General features: G+C 34.7%; 1 protein-coding gene across 3 annotated transcripts in view; it reads left to right on the top strand.

The window, feature by feature from the left end:
* The first annotated feature begins 14 nt into the window (after positions 1-14).
* Positions 15-21,781, top strand: part of xrcc5 (X-ray repair complementing defective repair in Chinese hamster cells 5) — a 47,242-nt gene continuing 25,475 nt past the window's right edge. For 2 of the 3 annotated variants that reach the window (XR_013816863.1, XM_079821501.1), the window contains exons 1-8: positions 15-59; positions 2,430-2,543; positions 2,629-2,812; positions 3,984-4,032; positions 4,114-4,236; positions 5,742-5,927; positions 7,621-7,735; positions 7,818-7,956. Coding sequence is in view for 2 of the 3 variants with exons in the window: in XM_079821501.1 (XP_079677627.1) it covers positions 42-59; positions 2,430-2,543; positions 2,629-2,812; positions 3,984-4,032; positions 4,114-4,236; positions 5,742-5,927; positions 7,621-7,735; positions 7,818-7,956 (928 nt within the window). In the remaining variant the exon portion in view is untranslated. Of the gene's footprint in view, positions 60-2,403; positions 2,544-2,628; positions 2,813-3,983; positions 4,033-4,113; positions 4,237-5,741; positions 5,928-7,620; positions 7,736-7,817; positions 7,957-21,781 lie in introns of all 3 variants that reach the window. The other variant, XM_079821502.1, reaches the window with a different exon arrangement.

The following is a 21,781-nucleotide window of genomic DNA, read 5'->3' as shown; positions in this document are numbered from 1 at the left end:
ATTTACTCACCCGGAACAATAACAGACGGAAACCAGCAGCGATGGCGCGCGCGTCGAAGGTAATTCAGTCATTACTGGACTTCGTAATCAAATATTTGTTTTATTAATGATAACGAATGTTACTTAACTTTTTCATGAGACACATAGACTCACCATCTGGTTTGTATTTATGTCCGTATTCACACAGCACAGAAAGTTTCACCAACTTACTCATAAAATGTAGAAAATAGGTGGCATGCTTGAGTTATTAAAGCAGATTTAAGTATTTAGTTAAGTATATTCAAATTTATCTCAGGTAGGTTCATAAAAATAGATAGGATTTATAAATTTGAATAATACAAATGCTGTCATACAGAAAGAATAGAGATATAAAGCGACTGTGGATGGCTTTATTATTATTTCCCCATTGTAATAGTTAATGAACATGTTTCTGTTTATATTGAGATCCTCAGTAAAATCTTAAATGCTGTTGTCTTTGATTGCAGACTTTAGTAGCTTTTGTATAACTTTTGTATATGTATCTCTGAGCATAGTTTGAGATGGAAAAGACACATGTGACATAAGAGTCAAGCATAAGTCTCCATTTAATCTCGTTGTTGTCTATGAAACAATTGAGATCTCATCATATGTTGTTTTACAGAAGTCAAACCGATGTGCACGTTCATCAACATTCATAGTTTAATGATTAAAGTAATGGGTCATGCAAAAAAAAAAAAAAACCCCTGCATACTGTCTCTATTTCTCTCTGTGAAACGATGAAGAATAATTCCATTAAAGCTTGTTTTCGCCAAAAAAAAGTAAGAATTGTGAGAGTTAAACTTGGAATTGCGAGTCAGAATTGGGGGATATAAAGTTGTGATTACCTTTTTTTAAATTGCAAAATAGATTATATCCCACAATTCTGACTTCTTATCTTACAATTCTGAGGAAAAAAGTTATAATTTCGAATATAAAGTCAGAATTGTGAGAAAAAATGTAAGAATTGTGAGATATAAAGTCAGAATTGTGAGATATACATTTGCGATTACCTTTTTTAAATTGCAAAACAGATTATATCCCATAGTTCTGACACATTGTATCGCAATTCTGAGGAAAAAAGTTGGGATTGTGAGTTATAAAGTCAGAAATAAGAGATACAAAGTTGCTATTACCTTTTTTAAATTGGAGAATAGATTACATCCCACAATTCTGACTTCTTTTCTCACAATTCTGAGTTTATATCTTACAATTCTGAGGAAAAAATTCATAATAACAAGTAGGAATTGCGAGAAAAAAGTAAGAATTGTGGGATATAAAGTTGCGATTACCTTTTTTTAAAATTGCAAAACAGATTATATACCACAATTCTGACAGATTGTATCGCAATTTTTAGGAAAAAAGTCGGAATTGCGAGATATAAAGTCAGAATTGCGAGATATAAAGTTGTTGTGATTACCTTTTTTTATTTGCAAAAGATTATATCCCACAATTCTGACTTCTTTTCTCACAATTTCGACTTTATATCTTACAATTCTGAGGAAAAAAGTCATAATTGGGAGTTATAAACTCAGAATTGTGAGGAAAAAATGTAATTGTGAGATATAAAGTCAGAATTGTGAGATATACATTTGCGATTACCTTTTTTAAATTGCAAAACAGATTATATCCCACAATTCTGACAAATTGTATCGCAATTCTGAGGAAAAAATTCGGAATTGCGAGTTATAAAGTCAGAAATGTGAGATATAAAGTTGCGATTACCTTTTTTTTAAAATTGGAGAATAGATTATATCCCACAATTCTGACTTCTTTTCTCACAATTCTGAGTTTATATCTTACAATTCTAAGGAAAAAAGTCATAATTACAAGTTATAAAGTCAGAATTGTGATATATACATTTGCGATTACCTTTTTTAAATTGCAAAACAAATTTTATCGCAATTCTGAGGAAAAAAGTCGGAATTGCGAGTCATAAAGTCAGAGATGTGAGAGAAAATGTAAGAATTGTGAGATATAAAGTTGTGATTACCTTTTTTTTAATTGCAAGATAGATTATATCCCACAATTGACTTCTTTTCTCACAATTTCGACTATATCTTACAATTCTGAGGAAAAAAGTCATAATTGTGGGATATAATCTGTTTTGCAATTTAAAAAAAAGGTAATGACAACTTTATATCTCACAATTCTTAAATTTTTTCTCACAATTCTGACTTTATAACTTGTAATTATGACTTTTTTTCCACAGAATTGTAAGAATATTGTAAGAAAAAAGTCATAATTGCGAGAAATAAACTCAAAATTGTGAGGAAAAAAATCTGAATTGTGAGATAAAAAGTTACATTTACTCCGTTTATTCCGTTGCAGAGTAAAAGCCTTCATAGACCTGTGAGGTGAATGTTGTTTTTCTGCATGTGTCCTCAGCTGTCGCTCTTTTGCTCTTTCTATAGTCAGCGTTGGTTCTGTGCATGGATGTGGGTTTCTCCATGAGCAACTCTGGGCCGGGAGAGGAGCCGCCCTTTGAACAAGCCAAAAAAGTCATCCAGAAGTTCGTCCAGCGGCAGGTTTGAACTCAATGTTCTCATTTTATGTATAATATATGCTTGCTCTTACAGACAGGACGTCGATCAAGCTCTTGCTATATTACAGGTGTTTGCTGAGAATAAAGACGAGGTGGGTCTGGTGCTGTTTGGTACTGATGGCACTAAAAACTCTCTGGCCAATGACGGGCAGTATGAGAACATCACGGTTCACCGTCACCTCATGATGCCTGACTTTGAGCTGCTCCAAGAGATTGAGAGTGAACTTCAACCTGGGGGTCAGCAAGCAGACTGTATCCTTCCTCTTACTGTTAATCGTTGATAAGATAAGACGACACCGCACTTTATTGATCTCATAAGACAGGTCCAATTCATGGACCGTTTGATGTATTTTGTGTATTGTAAAATATATGAAACAAAGGAAGAAGTCAAATAATATTTAGTTTTGTTTTATTATTTTACTTTATTTTATTATTTTATTTTATCCAGACTGTTGTTCATGAGAGAACTGCAGTGGTAACAAAAAAAAACGAATAATTATTTAAATTATTTCCCATATTGGGAAATCTTGAACAATTTATTTTATATTATAAAATATGTTTTATTACTTAGTATAAAAATATAAGTATAAATAATAGTATAAGTAATAAATATAAGTATAAATAATAAAATATATTTTCTAAATATATAATACAAATTGGTTTTATATTTAAATAAGAATTATTCCATTTAATTTAAGTATTTTTTAAATGATAAATTAGATAATATAAAATAAATAATTGTATTATCTAATTGAGGGTTTGAAAACTGGTTCATAATTTATGGTAAACAATTTATTTTATATTATATATTTTTTTATTATTTAGTATGTATAGATAATAATAGAATATATTTTATAATTATATAAATAAATTAGAAATGAATACATTTGTTTTTTTATATTATAATAAATGAATAGGAGATTTTAATTTAAATAAAAATTAAATAATATAAAATAAAAATTTTATTATCTAATTATTTGTTCATTTTATAATAAATATTTTATTTGTTTACCTGCATGTCATGTGACCATTAACCCACATCAGAGAATTGTAAACAATTTATTTATATTATAAAATATGTTTTATTATTTAGTATTCAAAAGTATAAATAGTAAAATATATTTGTATTATTATATAAATACATTTAATTGAAAACAAAATAGTTATTATATTAAAATAAATACTTAGGAAATTTTCATTTAATATTTTTAAAAATAAAAATGAAATTATATAAAATAATTGTATTATCTAATTATTGGTTTATTATAAGAAATATTTTATTTGTTTACCTACATGTCATGTGACCATTAACCCACATCAGAGAAACGTGAATGTAAACACGAGTTTGGGAATCTCTGAACTTAATATCATTTTTCATATACATGTTAATGTTACAATGTGAAGTCCTTGACTGATTCATCAGGGCTTGATGCTCTTGTGGTTTGCATGGACCTTATCCAGAAAGAAACCATGTGAGACACATTTTCTGTTGTTCTCTTAATGCAATCGAGGGGTTTCACTGCTGCATTCACTGTTTTTATTTGTTTTTTTAGTGGGAAGAAGTACGAGCGTCTGAACATCGTCCTGCTGACAGATCTGAACATACAGACCTCGGCAGACCAGCTGGACATTATCATCCAAAACTTGAAGAAAGCTGGCATCACCATGCAGTTCTTGTAAGAAACATGCACTGATAATAACAACAGGGCTAGACAATAAAGTCTTTTTCACTCTCAGGAAGACATAATGTATATATGGTTGAATGTATTTTATATACACTCACCTAAAGGATTATTAGGAACACCTGTTCAATTTCTCATTAATGCAATTATCTAATCAACCAATCACATGGCAGTTGCTTCAATGCATTTAGGGGTGTGGTCCTGGTCAAGACAATCTCCTGAACTCCACACTGAATGTCAGAATGGGAAAGAAAGGGGATTTAAGCAATTTTGAGCGTGGCATGGTTGTTGGTGCCAGACGGGCCGAGTATTTCACAATCTGCTCAGTTACTGGGATTTTCACGCACAAACATTTCTAGGGTTTACAAAGAATGGTGTGAAAAGGGAAAAACATCCAGTATGCGGCAGTCCTGTGGGAGAAAATGCCTTGTTGATGCTAGAGGTCAGAGGAGAATGGGCCGACTGATTCAAGCTGATAGAAGAGCAACTTTGACTGAAATAACCACTCGTTACAACCGAGGTCTGCAGCAAAGCATTTGTGAAGCCACAACACGCACAACCTTGAGGCGGATGGGCTACAACAGCAGAAGACCCCACCGGGTACCACTCATCTCCACTACAAATAGGAAAAAGAGGCTACAATTTGCACGAGTTCACCAAAATTGGACAGTTGAAGACTGGAAAAATGTTGCCTGGTCTGATGAGTCTGGATTTCTGTTGAGACATTCAGATGGTAGAGTCAGAATTTGGCGTAAACAGAATGAGAACATGGATCCATCATGCCTTGTTCCCACTGTGCAGGCTGGTGGTGGTGGTGTAATGGTGTGGGGGATGTTTTCTTGGCACACTTTAGGCCCCTTAGTGCCAATTGGGCATGGTTTAAATGCCACGGCCTACCTGAGCATTGTTTCTGACCATGTCCATCCCTTTATGAGCACCATGTCCCCATCCTCTGATGGCTACTTCCAGCAGGATAATGCACCGTCACAAAGCTCCAATCATTTCAAATTGGTTTCTTGAACATGACAATGAGTTCACTGGACTAAAATGGCCCCCACAGTCACCAGATCTCAACCCAATAGAGCATCTTTGGGATGTGGTGGAACGGGAGCTTCGTGCCCTGGATGTGCATCCCACAAATCTCCATCAACTGCAAGATGCTCTCCTATCAATATGGGCCAACATTTCTAAAGAATGCTTTCAGCACCTTGTTGAATCAATGCCACGTAGAATTAAGGCACTTCTGAAGGCGAAAGCGGGTCAAACACAGTATTAGTGTGTGTTCCTAATAATCCTTTAGGTGAGTTTATGTCACAAACATTATGAAGTGAGCATCTCTTCCTGTCCAATGGGTGGCGCTCAGTCAAAAGTAAGATGCAAAGTGACCCAGATTTGATGCTTTTAGTCAATTTTCTGGTTGTGACTTATTCTAAACAGTTGATTATTGGTAGTTCTGCATCAAACCCTGCACTGATATGCATTTTGTTTGATGCGTTCAGTTTGCCGTTCCCTGTGGATGATGAGGACCGAGCGAATGGTGATGGGGATGGACCGGGGCCGTCGGCGGCTCCACCCCGTCCAGGAAAAGGCTTGAGCAGACAGCAGACACAAGGACTGGAGATGGTAAAACAGATCATGACCAGCCTAGATGAGGAGGACGGCCTGGAGGAGGTCTACACGTTTAGGTATACATTCATATCTGGAAAATATAGTTGGTGCACAATTTCTTTATATTATAAAATATTATATTATAAAATGTATTTTATGTAGTATAACAATTTATAATACAAAATTAATAAAATGTTTATATATGTATATATACATATTTTAGTGTTATCATTGTTAATTAAAAAATAAATAATATATTTCATAAATATGTTTTATATTATATATTTTTGAATGTATAAAGAAAATGTTTTACATGTATTTGTGCAAAATGGTTTCAAGTTTTTTCAAATAATTCTTAATATTAAAATGTATAATAAAATTGTATTATTATAAAAATCAAATAAATAATATAAATATCTTTATATTTGAATAAATTAATATAATAAATATAAATATCTTTATATTTGACTAAATTAATATATTTCAATTTAATATTTTCTAATAAAAATTAAATAATAATACAACAAACTAATATACATATATATATATATGTTTAAAGTTGTTTTAAATAATTTTTAATATTGAAATGTATAGTAAAATAATAAATGTTTATAATTATAAAAATAATATAAAATAAAAATATTTTTTATATTCAATAAATTAATAAAAGAATATAATTTAATAATGTAATAATATCCAATAAATAATATATTACATACATTTTTTATATATTTTTTATGTAAAAAAAGTTTACACATATTTGTGCAAATTGTAATGTTTTTTTCAATCATTTGTAATATTAAAATGTATAATAAAATATATTGTTTTAATTATAAAATAATTATATAAAATAAAAATATTTTGATATTTAAATTAAATAAATAAAATATATTAATTGAATTGTTTAGTAAAAATGAAACAATATACAATAAATAATATATTACATTAATATATATATAAAAATAAAATGTTTTACATATTTGTGCAAAAAGGGTTTTTAAAAAAAAAAATTAAATAATTATAGGTTTTTAAAAATTATAATATTACTTCTTAATTTTTTTTTTTACTTCTTACCTTTCTTAAGGTTAACTCAGAAATGAAAATAAAGTCATTATTCACTCATTTCCAGCACTGTATTAGTAGTTGTTTTTATGATGTCTAAGGACGCTGACATGAATCAGTCACACAAACACTCACTGTTACACACATCAAGCGAGGCACTTAAGCCCACATCTCTCACTCCAGGGGCCGTAGGAAGTGACCTGTAAAGTGCAGATGCTATTATTCACAGCTTTGATTTTCTTAGGTGAGCCATTTAACTGTCAGAATAACTAAAAGCCTGAAGTTCATGGAAATGTCAGGAAATTTTAATAGTGTGATTTACAGGCTTTCCAGATAAATCATCATAGTGTAACTTGCCTGCGAATCAACATCAATCGGTCCATTTTGGGTCTTATTTAAGGTGTCTCACCAAGGTTGCATTTATATAATCAAAAATATAGTAATATTGTGAAATATGATTACAATTTAAAAGAACTCTTTTCTATTTTAATATGTTTTGAAATATAATTTATTCCTTTGACGGCAAGGCTGAATTTTCAACATAATTTCTCCAGTGTCATATTTGAGTTGCATTTATACTCTGATAATAAGTGTTTAAATCTATTAACTTGAATGATGAGTACTGGATATACAGCACAAATTGGAACAAAAGTAATCCTGGGAAAGTGTTCATTAGTCAAAAAGTGATTGTGTTGATGTTTCCTGCAGTGATGCTCTGGAGAAGCTGTCCATCTTCAAGCGTATCGACAGGAGGCCGATGGCTTGGCCCTGTCAGCTGACCATCGGCAGCTCACTGACCATCCGCATCGTTGGATACAAAGCTGTGAGTTCCTGACGGATCATGTTCAAAGCGTTCCCCAGAATGCAATCTGATCTGGTGTAATCTTGTGTTCGCTGGCCTTAAGGTGACGGAGGAGAAGGTGAAGAAGTCCTGGGCCGTGGTGGATGCTCAGAGTCACCAGCGGGACGATGTCAAGAGGGAGACGGTTTACTGCCTGAACGACGATGATGAAACCGAAGTGATGAAGGATGACACTATCCAAGGTGAAGAACTAAGACTGAAAATGTTGTGATTATTATAGCTCACTTTGTCTTTCATAACAATATCAGATTTGGGCCACAGTCAGTTTTGTGAACGTAGGTTGTTTACCTTTTTAAAATGGGACAATTAATATTCATGCTACTGAATTGAGACACTGAAATGTTTCTAGCATCAAAACCTCATATTAGAATGATTTTTGAAGGATCATGTGACACTGAAGACTGGAGTAATGATGATAAATTCACAGGAATCTATTACGCTTTACAATATATTCACATGGAAAGTAGTGTTTTAAATTGTAGTAATATTTAACTATTTTTACTGTATTTTTCATGAAAGCCACAATATAATTTTTCGCCGCTAGAGGTTGGTTATTCAAAACAAATGTGTAGATTGATGATGCCTTGATTTGGCGGAGCCAAAGTGTAAAAAGCAAATAGATTTTATTTACACTCAGTGAAAATAGCATATTTTCTTAGCGATAGATGATATTTACACTAAGTGAAAATAGCGATATATTTACACCATGTAAAAGTAGCAGTTCTTTGCAATGTGTGTAAATGGTAATTAGATGCAATTTATACTTTATTTTGACAAATACATACTATTTGCACCTCGTTATTGTTTTACATTAACAGGAGGCAATAATAACATGATGTAAATGATTATATATATATTAAAATGATTAAATGGATGCCGCCTTAATGGGACAATAAAAGCCCTTCCTACAGCGACCCTAACCCTACCAATAAATGCTTTTATTATTATTAAACATTTCATTAGGCACTTTATTTCCACTTTTAGAACATTTTCTTAATTTTTATTGAAAGTAAATTCCTTTCGGATGTGATGGGAAAAGAGATAAGAGCGAGCTCGGCAAAAGGCGGATTCGAACCCGGGTCGGTCGCGTTAAACCCAAGATCTTTAAGCCTTACACTTGACTGACTACGCCATTGAAAACATAGAAATATGCACGTTATTTTTTTTATCTTGTTTTTCCCAACCAGGCATTGTTAGGCAGAGCCAATGGATTTTTTATTTCATTTTATAATGAGTCCTGAGGTGTACTTATATTGTTAGTATGATTTTTACATCATAAAATGTCATAATTTAGAAATAAAAGGCATTTTTCTATTCTGATTTTAGCCCTCTGGCTGAATGCTCTGTTTGAAGGGGCGTGTCTGCTGTGAGACTTCAGTGAAAACGCCCACTGTTGTGATTGGCTGACATCTTTGCATTTGAAATGAGTATTAGATTATGTCCCAGTCACACTGACCATGTCTTCTTCCACCTTATTCTACGAACTTTGTAACATGTGGAACCCCTCTTGAATACTTTTACTATTTTTTGTTACCATTACAGCTGTCAAGCTTTATTTTTGAGATATTTTCCCATCACATGAAGGGCTGCAGTGATGAGCATTGAGTAGACAGACGGTCTGTTGATCGCGTGAAAGCATTGATCTCGTCATTGCACCGCTTTTTCTCTCACAAAATGCTTTGACCACAACTAACAGCAAACACAACATCGACATGAATACAGTAAGAGCTTCGCTGTGCTGCATAACAGCGCCATTCATTATAACGGCAGTTTGGGCAAGTGTGCAGATACACTCGCGATGTGTGATTGACAGATCCGAACATTATAAAGAGAGAGTTCTTTGATCGCTAATCTAGCGTATAATCACAATTTAAATAACAGATTTGTTTCATGCTACTAACAGAAACAATATGAAGTTGATCGTTTAGTCACTGGTTTGATTCACGGATGCATGAACGATTTAGAAAGAAAGTCTGCGTGAACTTGAATGATTAGCTACACATCAGAAATCACTGATCACAGATCAGGCATTAATGAACACTGTTACTCACTGTGTGTGGCGGTGCTGTAGAATCCATATGGTAAAAGTCTGTTTGTAAAGCCAAAAAAAAGCAGAGGAAGGGGCGGCCGTATGACGACATACAGGGAAGATTCGAGATCATCTGAGCTCTCATTTTCTCAAAGGCAGAGCAGGACACACAGAACTCGGTTTACACCGATCAACATTTCTAGCCACTTGGGGACCATAGACAGGCTAGGGGAACTCATATTAATGTTCAAAAACCTCATAAAGTGAAGGGCTGTACGATTAATATAAAAAATAACCGAAACCGACATTCAGAACCTCTAACCGACGTATTTTTTCTATGTTGGTTATTTCGGTTTTCACGTGACTCCGCCCCGTCAGTCACATCAAGTGCAGTTTGCAGGCACACACAGAGATGCAGGAGCAGTTATCTGTGTTTATAGATGCCCAGAATCACTATAGTAACTGCATGTTTTACACAGTTTATATACAGGTCAGTTAATTGCTGTTCTTATAGCCTACGCGCTGACACACACACAGACGGCGCGCGCAAGCCCCGAAGCCGCTTTCACTTTCGTGCTCATAAAGTTTGTCAAGTAAATGCGTTTAAAGGCTTGCCAGTTTCAACATTTAAAGCGATTGTGCACTATTCAAAAACAACAATACGGAAAACTTCTCCGTTCAGTGCTCATGAGCTTTTTTCAGTGAAAGAGAGCCGAGCCGATCGCGTCTCTGAAAACGCGCGCCCTGAAGGCAGATCTTTCACCTGCGTCCTCACAAAGCTTGTCATTTGTATGTGGTTTAAGCCCTGCCAGTTTGAACATTAAAGCGAGTTTCGACCATCAGATGTGTATTATGTTGAACTAATGCCTGATGTATTTTGACAAACGAACACTCAGACAGAAGCTGTGACTAAAGTAAAGTCACTAAAGTAGCTTAGAAACTCAACCGTTATAGGCAAACATTTGAATACCTTTGAAGTAAGTACAAACCACAGCTTCATATTGAATAGAGACAGTATGAGTAATTCACACACACAATCACTCGCTCATTAATGCATTCAGATAAATGTAATGTAGGCCTATGTGCTAATGTATCTGTATCTGATGTACAACAAACAGAAATCTGCTCCATAGACAATAACTGCTGAAAGTGAACCGTTTCCTTCAAGTATTTTAAAATCAAAATGCTCTTTTTCATTAGAAAAAAAAATTCTGCCTTTACTGGTAGAACATATTTACAGTACAAACCTTATCAGTGAAGTTACTCAAAAACCTTATGAGGGCAAAAAAAAGAGCAAAATAATCGTTCATTAATCGTAATCGAGGTCAAATGTTCAATTAATCGAGGTTTTTATTTTTGGTCAAATCGTTACAGCCCTAACAATAAGACTAATTGTGTTGAGAGGAGAACAATGATTAGTTTCTGTCCATGAATGATCCAAACAGTTGCTCACCTGTCTAATAAAACACATCATATATTAAATCGTCTTTGGTGTTTCTACAAAATAACACCGGAAATCGAGGGTAACGTGGGTATGATGTCATTGATAGGCAACACACGGTCCGTGTACTAGTTAAAATGGGTCCGTGTACGTTTTGATCGTTTGATTTCCTATTTGAAATGAAATAAGCAGAAATGAGAAAATGGCTCCTTTATTCGTTTTTTCGTTTAAAAAAAAACGAAAAAACGAGATTTCGGCTTGATTTTTCGTTTCTCGTTTCACGGGTAAAAAACGGATAAATGACTTCAAAATTCGTTTTCCACATGTGGGCGGTCATGAGACGCCCCTTTCCGCTGATTGGTCAAGCAAATCTGAGCATGTGACGTCATCAGCCCTTCCTCAGTTCTGTGTAACAAAATAATAGTCTTCTTAAACTGTACAGGGCATGGGCTTTCTTCTGTGCAACTTAACGCGTTTCACAGAAAAAGTTATATCAGAAATATTAAATATTAATCTGCACCCAGCCTGATTTATTTAGCTGTGTGGAGTAGGCTAAATATGTGTGGTGAAGCTGCGCAAGACAACGAAGAGCGGGTGACCATGCAATGTTCAGACAAGTGTTATACGCATCAGTCATAACTTTTCTTTACAATACGCTCGGTTTTGGACAAGGGATGGTCATTGCTGTAGGCCTAATACATATCGGCATATGGGTAGCGATGATGGTGATTTTAAATTTTACTATAACTGTAATCAGAGCCGCGAAGCAAGGAGATGACTGACAGGACGATAGCGGAGGCAAGCGCAAGATAACTTTTGTTAATAAAAAATATTGATTTGTTTAATGTAAGAGTTTGTCTTTGTTTTATTGTTGTTGTTTTCAATCAAATAATAGTGAACCACAAACTGAGCATTCGTTTTAAAGAGGAATTTCCAAAGATTTTTTATTTATTAATGTGAGTATTTTGTCATCCGCTTTTTTTTTTTTTTAAATAAAAGTTTAATATATATAGTTTTTTTTTATGGTAGGCCTACATTTTTTTTGTAGTTGAGTTTTCATTAAAAATGGTAATGCCGGTAATGATGGAAATTCATGGTATGCGGGTGTATCATGTAATTTGCTTATTCGTTTTGATATATATAATAATAGTATATAATGTTAATAATGTTTGTTTTGTTCAAAGAGTGGAGGAAGATCAAAATAACCACTACAGCTGCTGAACGTCATTGACAAATCTTTTCTTGATAAATGTATGGATAACACAAGTTATGGTGTTGTCACAATTAATCAAAATATCCAACTTTAACGTTGCTAAATGGCATCTATAAAATTATGATTTTCTCTTCTATTTAAATGCACATTTCTTTTTACAGTTTTTCTCTATTTTTCCAACAAAAATAGCTTCAAACAAAGTATAGGTTTCTTTCTTGCATAATTCAGCGTTTTTGAACAGTTGGATGATTCTAGAATCCATTACGCTGCCAACTATAGCTACTGGCAGTTTTATAATTTCATAGGCCTGGAATAATAAAATTTTTCCCAAAATTTCATATTTCTATAATTAAAATATTATATTTAGAACATAAATCTAAAAATCTCATTAGCCTACATTATTTAGGCAATTGTAATTACAGTGTAAGTGGATTTTGATAAATGGTAAGATAGATTTTGTTGATATTGATTTCATTTAATTCTTATAACAGCCATGTATCGTGGTAAATAGTGTAATTACTTAGAAAGATGGTCAACAATATGTAACTTTACTTTATAAGAGGTGTGCCCTAAAAAGTGAGCATGCAATTTTGAAAACACCAAAGCGCACGTTCTTTAGTCTGTTTGGATACTTCAAACACAAGTTTGCACTGCCTGTTTGGTTTACCTGTGTAGCCTACACATTAGTAACATGCTTTTGTCCGACTCATAGCGCGCGTCCTCACTGAAAAAAACGATTCGTTGGCTGAACAACCATTACTTATAAAAGTAAATAGATTAAACACAAAAATTTTACTATTCATAACTTTTCAACCTTTACATAACATATATAGTCCGTGTAACACAAAAATATAAGTTACAAGGTGAACTTAAGTGTATGCATAAATAAAATGGAAAAACCTAATTCACATCAACTACTATTACAATTACGCCAAAATTAAGTAAATCTAGCAGAAAATTATAAGTATATGACTGAGCCACGTGATATGGAATTTCACGTGATATGCCTTTCCAGTCAAAAATTGGAGCCATTTTGTGAAGCACATGTGAAGACGGTGAAAAAAAGGTAAGCATAACTTTCTATAAACTAAGTCAAATATTAAATTTTGACGTTTTAACATTAATAAACACATGTTTATTTTAGTGGGTGAAGATTGCACTTCGTGAAACGCACTTGGTGAAGACGCTAAGGGTGAGTGTAACTTTTTTTTTTTTTTTTTTACATACTCGTTGATTGCGTTTATGGTCAAGAAATGAATTTTAAACTCACTTCTGAATTGCTACGAATTTGCTTCTACAATTAGACACGTGTTACTAACGAATAGTTATGAAAACGTTGAGTTACTTTGTACATGGATGAACGAAAGGATAAACGAGTTTGCATGCGAGCCGTGAGTAAGTTATTTTTCTTAAACGAGTGTGCTTCCATCGAATGTATGGTTAAGTGTTAATAGTGGTCAGTATTTATTTATTTTCCCCCACGTAGTATATGACCATATGGCATTGCGTTTGCACTTGGCACGTAGGCCATATATGCATTCAAATTGCATAAAGAGACGGACGATTCGGACGGAGGTATTGAGAGGCTCCCCCACGGAGAAATGTGTAGGCCTACTTAACGTTATTGTCACTCATTTTTAAATATATTATTATATATGCATAGTGTTAAATGTGAAAATTGTATCTTGCACATTCACATATTCTTATGTTCTCTGTACATGGATCGCGGGAAAGGGGGGCGGCCTGGGTGCGGGTTACTTTTGAGATCTGTAACAATTTTATATTCAAAAATGCATCATGAACGATTAATAATTAAATAATTGTGATCTCGATTCAAACACACACGCAATATTATCCCTAAATGACAACGACGACTCTGTCTAAACCATCGAAATTATGGTCACATTAGTATTATTTTTTGTAGATAGATTTTATTTTATTTGGCTGTTTAATGTTTTCAGAATCGTGGGAGGAACGTGATCTCTTAGGCTATCTGCATGTCTTCAAAAAATACAGATTATACAGTCATCAATAAAATAATATATTTGTAGCATCTTTATACTACTGGCCCTTATATTACAATTTACAGTCTTACTAAACTGTAAAAAGTACAATCTTAAGTGAATATGTTGCCTGCCTTAACAAGGATTTGGGAGAATTATAATGCATCATGCGCTTCTATGCATCACGTATCATTGCTCAAATTTATTCAGTAGCCTTTCCCTGCCTTTTTTTTATTTTTATAAATAAATCAAAATAGTACAAAAATACATTTCAAATAAAGTTTTTCTCAATCTTTTCCTCTGGTCAAATAGTATTTTTAATTGATTTACACTGTGTGCAGAATTATTAGGCACGTTGATTTTCTGATAATTTTTTTATCCAGGCACATTTTACCAATTCCAAACCACATTAAACTTAATAACTACTATTCATTTAGTATTTAATAATGTATAAGTGACATATAATTGTTCATGAAGGCTGGAAATGAAAAACACCTTATATTCAGGTGTGCAGAATTATTAGGCATGTTTTCTTTTACAGATAAATGAGATTTAAAGGGATAGTTCACCCTTAAAAGAAAATTGTGTCACCATTTACTCACCCTCAAGTTGTTCCAAACCTGTATGAGTTTCTTTGTTCTGCTGAACACAAAAGATTATATTTTGAAGAATGTTTGTAACTAAGCAGATAGAGCAACCATTGACTACCATATTAGGGAAAAAAAATACTATTTGTGTTCAGCAGAACAAAGAAACGCAGGTTTGGAACAACTTGAGGGTGAGTAAATCATGACACAATTTTCATTTTAGGATGAACTATTCCTTTTAACTTAGACTGAAAAGTCAAAAATTATTAGATGCCCATGAGAAGGATGCAATACTAATGCAATACTAGACATTGCAGTTAAGGCATGACCATTGGACAGTGAAATGCTCGTTGGGTCAGCAGGGTCAGACAAAAACATGTGGCGTAGAAAAGACACCTGTTAACTGCAAAAGAATTAAGAATTAAGGTGAAGAATTAAGGGTGAAACCATCAGGAACCCTTTAGTCTCCAGCGCCACCATTTTCCAGAACTGAACCCACCTGGAGTCTCCAGAAGTGCAAGGTGTCAGGATCTCAGAGACTTCAGTTAGGTAAAGAATCCTAAAAAATTACCCCCACTAAATAATAATCACAAGCTGAAGTGTTGTAAAATACATGAAGACTGTTTTTTTATAGGTTTTATAGGTTGAGAATGACTCTTGAAGGACCAGCACCACATCCTCTAGTACCACTGTTTGAAGAATTCATCTTCCAGAATCTGGCCGTACGTTTTGGGAGTTCATTTTTAGTCCATCTCAGCAAAACGGACTTCAGGATGGACTAAAATGAACTCCCAAAACTTACTGCCAGATTCTGGAAGGTGAATTTTGGTACTAGAGGATGTGGTGCTGGTACTTCAAGAGTCATTCTCAACCTATCGGTCTATAAAGCCTACAAAAAAAAAAAAACTTCTACTGTATTCACAACACTTCTTCATGTATTTTACAACTCTTCAGCTTGTGATTCTTAATTAGTGGGGGTAATTTTTTTTAGGATTCTTTACCTAACTGAAGTCTCTGAGATCCTGACACCTTCACTTCTGGAGACTCCAGGTAGGTTGCATCTCTGGAAAATGGTGGCGCTGGAGACTAAAGGGTTCCTGATGGTTTCAAACTTAATTCTTCACCTTAATTCTTAATTCTTTTGCAGTTAACAGGTGTCTTTTCTGCGCCACATGTTTTTGTCTGATCCTGCTGACCCAACGAGCATTTCACTGTCCAATGGTCATGCCTTAACTGCAATGTCTAGTATTGCATTAGTATTGTATCCTCATGGGCATTTAATCATTTTTAGAGTTAAATCTCTTTTTTGGCTCAATTTATCTGTAAAAGAAAACATGCCTAATAATTCTGCACACCTGAATATAAGGTGTTTTTCATTTCCAGCCTTCATGAACAATTATATATCACTTATACATTATTAAATACTAAATTAATAGTATTTATTAAGTTTAATGTGGTTTGGAATTGGTAAAATGTGCCTGGAAAAAAAAAAAGATCGGAAAATCAACGTGCCTAATAGCTCTGCACACAGTGTAAATCAATAAAAAAATGTGACCATTTTCTGTTCTATTGTTCTGTTCTTTTATCATGCACCTATAGCAATCCTCGCTGTAGTTAAAACATTAAAACACAGCATGCCACAGGAAAAGTGTTCAAAAGCATTGCATCCACTACAAATATTTCTATTTATTAGAAATAAATATATACATTTATGAACTTCTGGTGAATGATTTCATGTCATTTTAAGTACTTAACTCCATTAATGAGACATATTTAATTGTGCTGGGCAGTTTGACCAAAACTCTGTATCACGTTTTTTTGTAAGACTTTGAAGGTTTCACGGTATGTCACAGTTTTATATATATATATATATATATATATATATATATATATATATATATATATATATATATATATATATATATATATATATATATATATATATATATATATATATATCTGAAATAAGTGTGCCAGATAGTGTGCAGAGTGGTGGATCTCCAGGACCAGGACCGAAAATCACTGCTTTAAAGTGATTGACTTAACAATTTGTGTTGTTATATTTCATTTTTATAATTTGAAGCAATATTGAAAGCGGGAGAAGGTGCCAGATTTGACTTCCAAAAGTAATGTATAATAAAAACTGATAATGCTAGCATTTGTTATTTTATGCTGTTTAATACTGTTATCTCCATCCTTCCATCCATGCAGCTGTGCAAGTTATGGTGCAAGAACTTGGATCCAGTTAGAACGGAATAATTGTAGGTAAGAGTTCACGAATATATATATTTGTAATTTCACACTTGACTTATAATTGTTTTTGACAAGTTAGCTTTGTCAAAAAGACATATAGTTCTGTCATTTTAGATATAAAAGCTTTTACTGAAAAGGTATGTGCTAGTGAAACACTGCGCTGTCTTGCACATTAATACAAAATCTCTGTATTCATGTTTTCTTCTCCTTCTAGTCCACAATGAAATGGACATGCAAATTTTGTAGTACAGTCGTTTCTACAAAAGCAGACTTACTTAAACATTACAGATTAAACCATGACTGTCTTGGACGGCACCGATCATTGCCATGTATTTTTCCGGATTGTCCTTGTTCATTTAAGACATTGAACTCAATTCGTTCACACTTGAAAAGGCACCATGCTCCTTGTGATGTACAGACACCTGCAGATAACTTGTCCTTCTTGTGTCAACATTGTGCCTCTGGTACATTTTCAACGGAGGCAGACTTGTTCAAACATCTTAGATGTCATTTAAAGAATCAGGAGACTGTTGATTGTGTGTTTAACCAGTGTGATTTCAGGACAAATGTGTATGGTACATTTGCTGCCCACAAAAGCAGAAAGCATATGCCTCATTGTGTCACTGACTTTAAACCACAAGTTCTGCATTCAAGTTTAGATTCTGCCTGTGGCCATTCTAGCAGCATAACTCATGAGGAAGAGAGTGAAGAAGAAAGCAGTCTACCACTGAGGGCAGAAAATGAACCTTTGCCAGATTGTTGGGGGAAAAAAATTGGTTCTGTCCTGCTTAAGTTGGAAAGCCTGTTTCATGTATCAGGCAAGTGCATTGACCAGTTGGTGGAAGACTTGCTCTTCATTTCAACAGAAGGGTCATCTGAAGCATTTAAATGTGTTATTGAGCAAACACTGAAGAAACATAACTGTGTTCTTGAAACATCAGTAATCACAGATTTGGTAAAGGAACTTTGTGAGTCAAGTCCATTAAGCAAGTCACTTGGATCGGATGGTACTTTTAGTTCCTCGTATAGGAGGAAAGAGTATTATAAAGAGACCTTCCAAATTGTGGAACCTGTTGAATATGTCATTGATGCACAGGAAAAACTGAGTTTTCAGTATGTGCCCATTCTCAAAGTATTGTCTCGTTTAATGAATGACACGGATATTTCTCAAATGGCACTTGAAAGATCTCAGATCTCTGAACAGGATGTCCCAACATACAGATCTTTTCATGATGGGCTGTATTTCCAGCAAAACCCTCTTCTATCTGATGGAGAAGTAAAAATTTCCCTGATTTTATACATTGATGATTTTGAGATCTGCAATCCCCTCGGAACGTCCCGGAAAAAGCATAAAATTACTGCAGTTTACTGGGTGTTGGGAAATGTACCATCACTACTCCGTTCTGAGTTGTCATCCATTTATTTGGCAGTTCTATGCAAAGCAGAAGATGTAAAACGGCATGGATATTCGGTTGTACTAGAACCCCTTTTGAAAGATTTAGGAGTATTGGAGAGAGAAGGAATTTTTATATCTAGCCTTGGAAAGAATGTCAGAGGTACAGTGATGTGTGTTGTTGCAGACAATTTAGCAGCCCATTCACTTGGTGGGTTTGTTGAAAATTTTTCTGGACCATATCCCTGCAGGTTTTGCCTTGGCCAGCGTTCAGATTTTCAGCTGAAAGAAGTACGTTCAGGTGCATTTCAGAGAAGGACAAATGAGCAACATAATCTACATATTCAGACAGCATTCGAGGATACAAGTATTGCCCATTCATTTGGTGTCAAAAGGCAATGCATCTTGACTGACAAACTGGATTATTTCCATGTTTTATCTGGATATCCACCAGATCTTCTACACGACGTTTTTGAAGGGATCGTTCCACTAGAACTGGCTCTATGCTTGGATATTTTCATCAAAAAGAAATACCTGACAGTGAGTGAGATAAATGCTGCAATTCAGCATTTCCCATTTAAATGGACCGACAAAACCAACTGTCCAAAGTCATTGCCTCTGTCTTTTGGAACTCGAAAGAGCATCGGCGGAAATGCCCATGAAAACTGGGCCTTGGTCAGGTTTCTTCCATTTCTCATAGGTCCAAAAATTCCAGTGGATGAACCTGCATGGTTAATTCTTATGGACCTTAAAGAAATTGTGGAACTGGTAGTTTCACCAGTGCATACTCAAGAGTCCATTGGCTACCTTGACATCAAAATATCTGAGCACAGACACAGATTTTTGAGTGTATTTCCACAGCAGAAGTTGCTCCCTAAGCATCATTTCTTGGAGCACTATCCGGAATTGATACAGGCTTTTGGTCCTCTGGTGGCTATGTGGACCATGCGCTTCGAGGCGAAGCACAGTTTTTTCAAACGTGTTGTGCAACACACCCATTCATTCAGAAACATCTTGCTTTCACTTGCAGTGAAACACCAGTTTTTGATGGCTTTTCATTTTCATCATTCAAAGAACTTTAAAGCATCACTTTCTGTTTCACATGTGTCCAACGTCAATTTGGATTTGCTACATAATGATGTACAGGAAGCAGTTTCCAAAAAATTCCCAAACAAAACATCAATAGTGTTGGCAAACACAGTATCTTGTTACGGAACAAAGTACTGCAAAGGTATGGTTCTGGCTCATGGTTCCACTGCAGGACTTCCGGACTTTGTTCAGATACACCAGCTGATGGTTGTAAACAACTCTGTAGGGTTCATAGTGAAAACGCGCAGAGCCTGGTACAATGAGCACTTGAGGTCTTTTGAACTGGATGCACCTGGCCATGTTGAAGTACTCCTCCAGGAAGACTTGAGTGATGTTGTACCTCTAGCTGCATACACTGTCATGGGAAAGTGTATGGTGACTTTGAAGCGCTTCCTTTCTATATAGTTCTAGGTAATAATAATGGGTACTTTTTAATAGGATATGGCTGTTTAATATTTTACAATAAAGAGACAATTTCACCCAAAATGAAAATAGTAATTTACTCAAATGAATAAATTAAATTAGTGTGTAATTATAAAAGCAAAACTATTTAAGTTTGGAACATGAGATTCAATAAACTATGACAATTTACTTTTATGGGTGAACTGTCCCTTTAATTGATTCCATTTTTGTCTAATAGTGTTTCTTTTTCCAAACAGGACATGTGTGAACCAGCAACATTACGTGTAATTCTTAATCAAAACTCCATTCGCAAACTTCACCTGCCCTCTGGAATTCCAGATACCTGTGCGAAGTTGGAGTCAGTAGTTAAAGAGACATTTCAAATAGAGGGGGACTTTACTCTACATTACAAAGACACTGATTTTGAGGAGTTCTTTTCTGTGACATCAACAGCTGAGCTTAAAGATAAAGACACTATTAAAGTAGTGCAAGTTGAGCCAGTGATAATCAATTTAACAACAATTGACAGTTTAGAATGTGCTGGCCCTTCTACCGCAGAAGCCCCAGTTTCCTCAGATGCCTGTTCAGTTGCCTCTTCAGCTCCATCATCGTTTGGCTCATCAGATGACACCGTACTGCTCTCCTCACCAGACAGTCATGGACAAAGATCGAAGGCGTGGCCATCACCGTTTGAAATTCCAGAGTTTTCCTATGACACTGAGCTGATTCTGAAGTCTGCTAATGAGGTATTCAGAAACGATGGAACTGCTCTGAACAATCCAAGTGTGAAGTCCGATATTCTGGAAAAATTGGCTGAAAAAATTTTCCAGTTTTGTGCATATCCAACCAGCATGCAAATTTCCTCAGTTGCAGAGGCATTAATCGAAAAGCATCCTTGCTTAAAGGAGCCTGGGTCATACTCCGGATTCTATGGATGGCAAACAAGGTTAAAGTACAAGATGGGAAACTATCGGTCAAAATTGAGAAGTATAGGTTGCCCAGAAGTAGCTGTGAACTCGGCTAAAAATAAAAGACCTGCTGCTGTAAAAAAACCAAAGAAAGCAGAAATAAACTACCTACCTCCACATCCTTTGGGAGTAACTGTACAGAGTCTAGAACAAGAACGGGTGGAGCTTCTTGATGAGGTCAAGATAAGGGATAACTGGAGAAATATTAATCAAAAAATGGCCAGAACTTTCTCCTACCGTCGTCAGGAGGTAGTAGAGAAGAGTCCTTCTATAGCGAGTATTCAGGAAAGATGGCCTGCTTTGTTCGACACCTCTCAGGTATCTACATTTATATTTCATTGTTTTAATTTTGCTGAAAATTTGTCTGAGTTTTGAGTAGTAATGTATTGTTGTCTTTTTAGGTCAAAGAAGAATTCAGGAGGTTAACAGCTGTTGAGTTGGAAACAACATTCATGGCAAACCTGGATAAACACACGGATGCACTCCTGTCTTTGTTTCGCACCAAGGGAGGAAATGCTGGACAGCAAATTGGTGAAATTTTGACTATGCTAAACCAAGTACGTGGCTACTAGTTTGTTGTAGGGTTGTCAAAGTACTGGTACTTCAGTAACAAGTCGGTACTGAAATGT

This window comes from Gobio gobio, assembly GCF_949357685.1.
Source record: "Gobio gobio genome assembly, chromosome: 7".
Classification (NCBI taxonomy): Eukaryota; Metazoa; Chordata; class Actinopteri; order Cypriniformes; family Gobionidae; genus Gobio; species Gobio gobio.
Note: the sequence above shows the minus strand (reverse complement) of the source record. Positions and strands in the feature narration are given on the sequence as shown.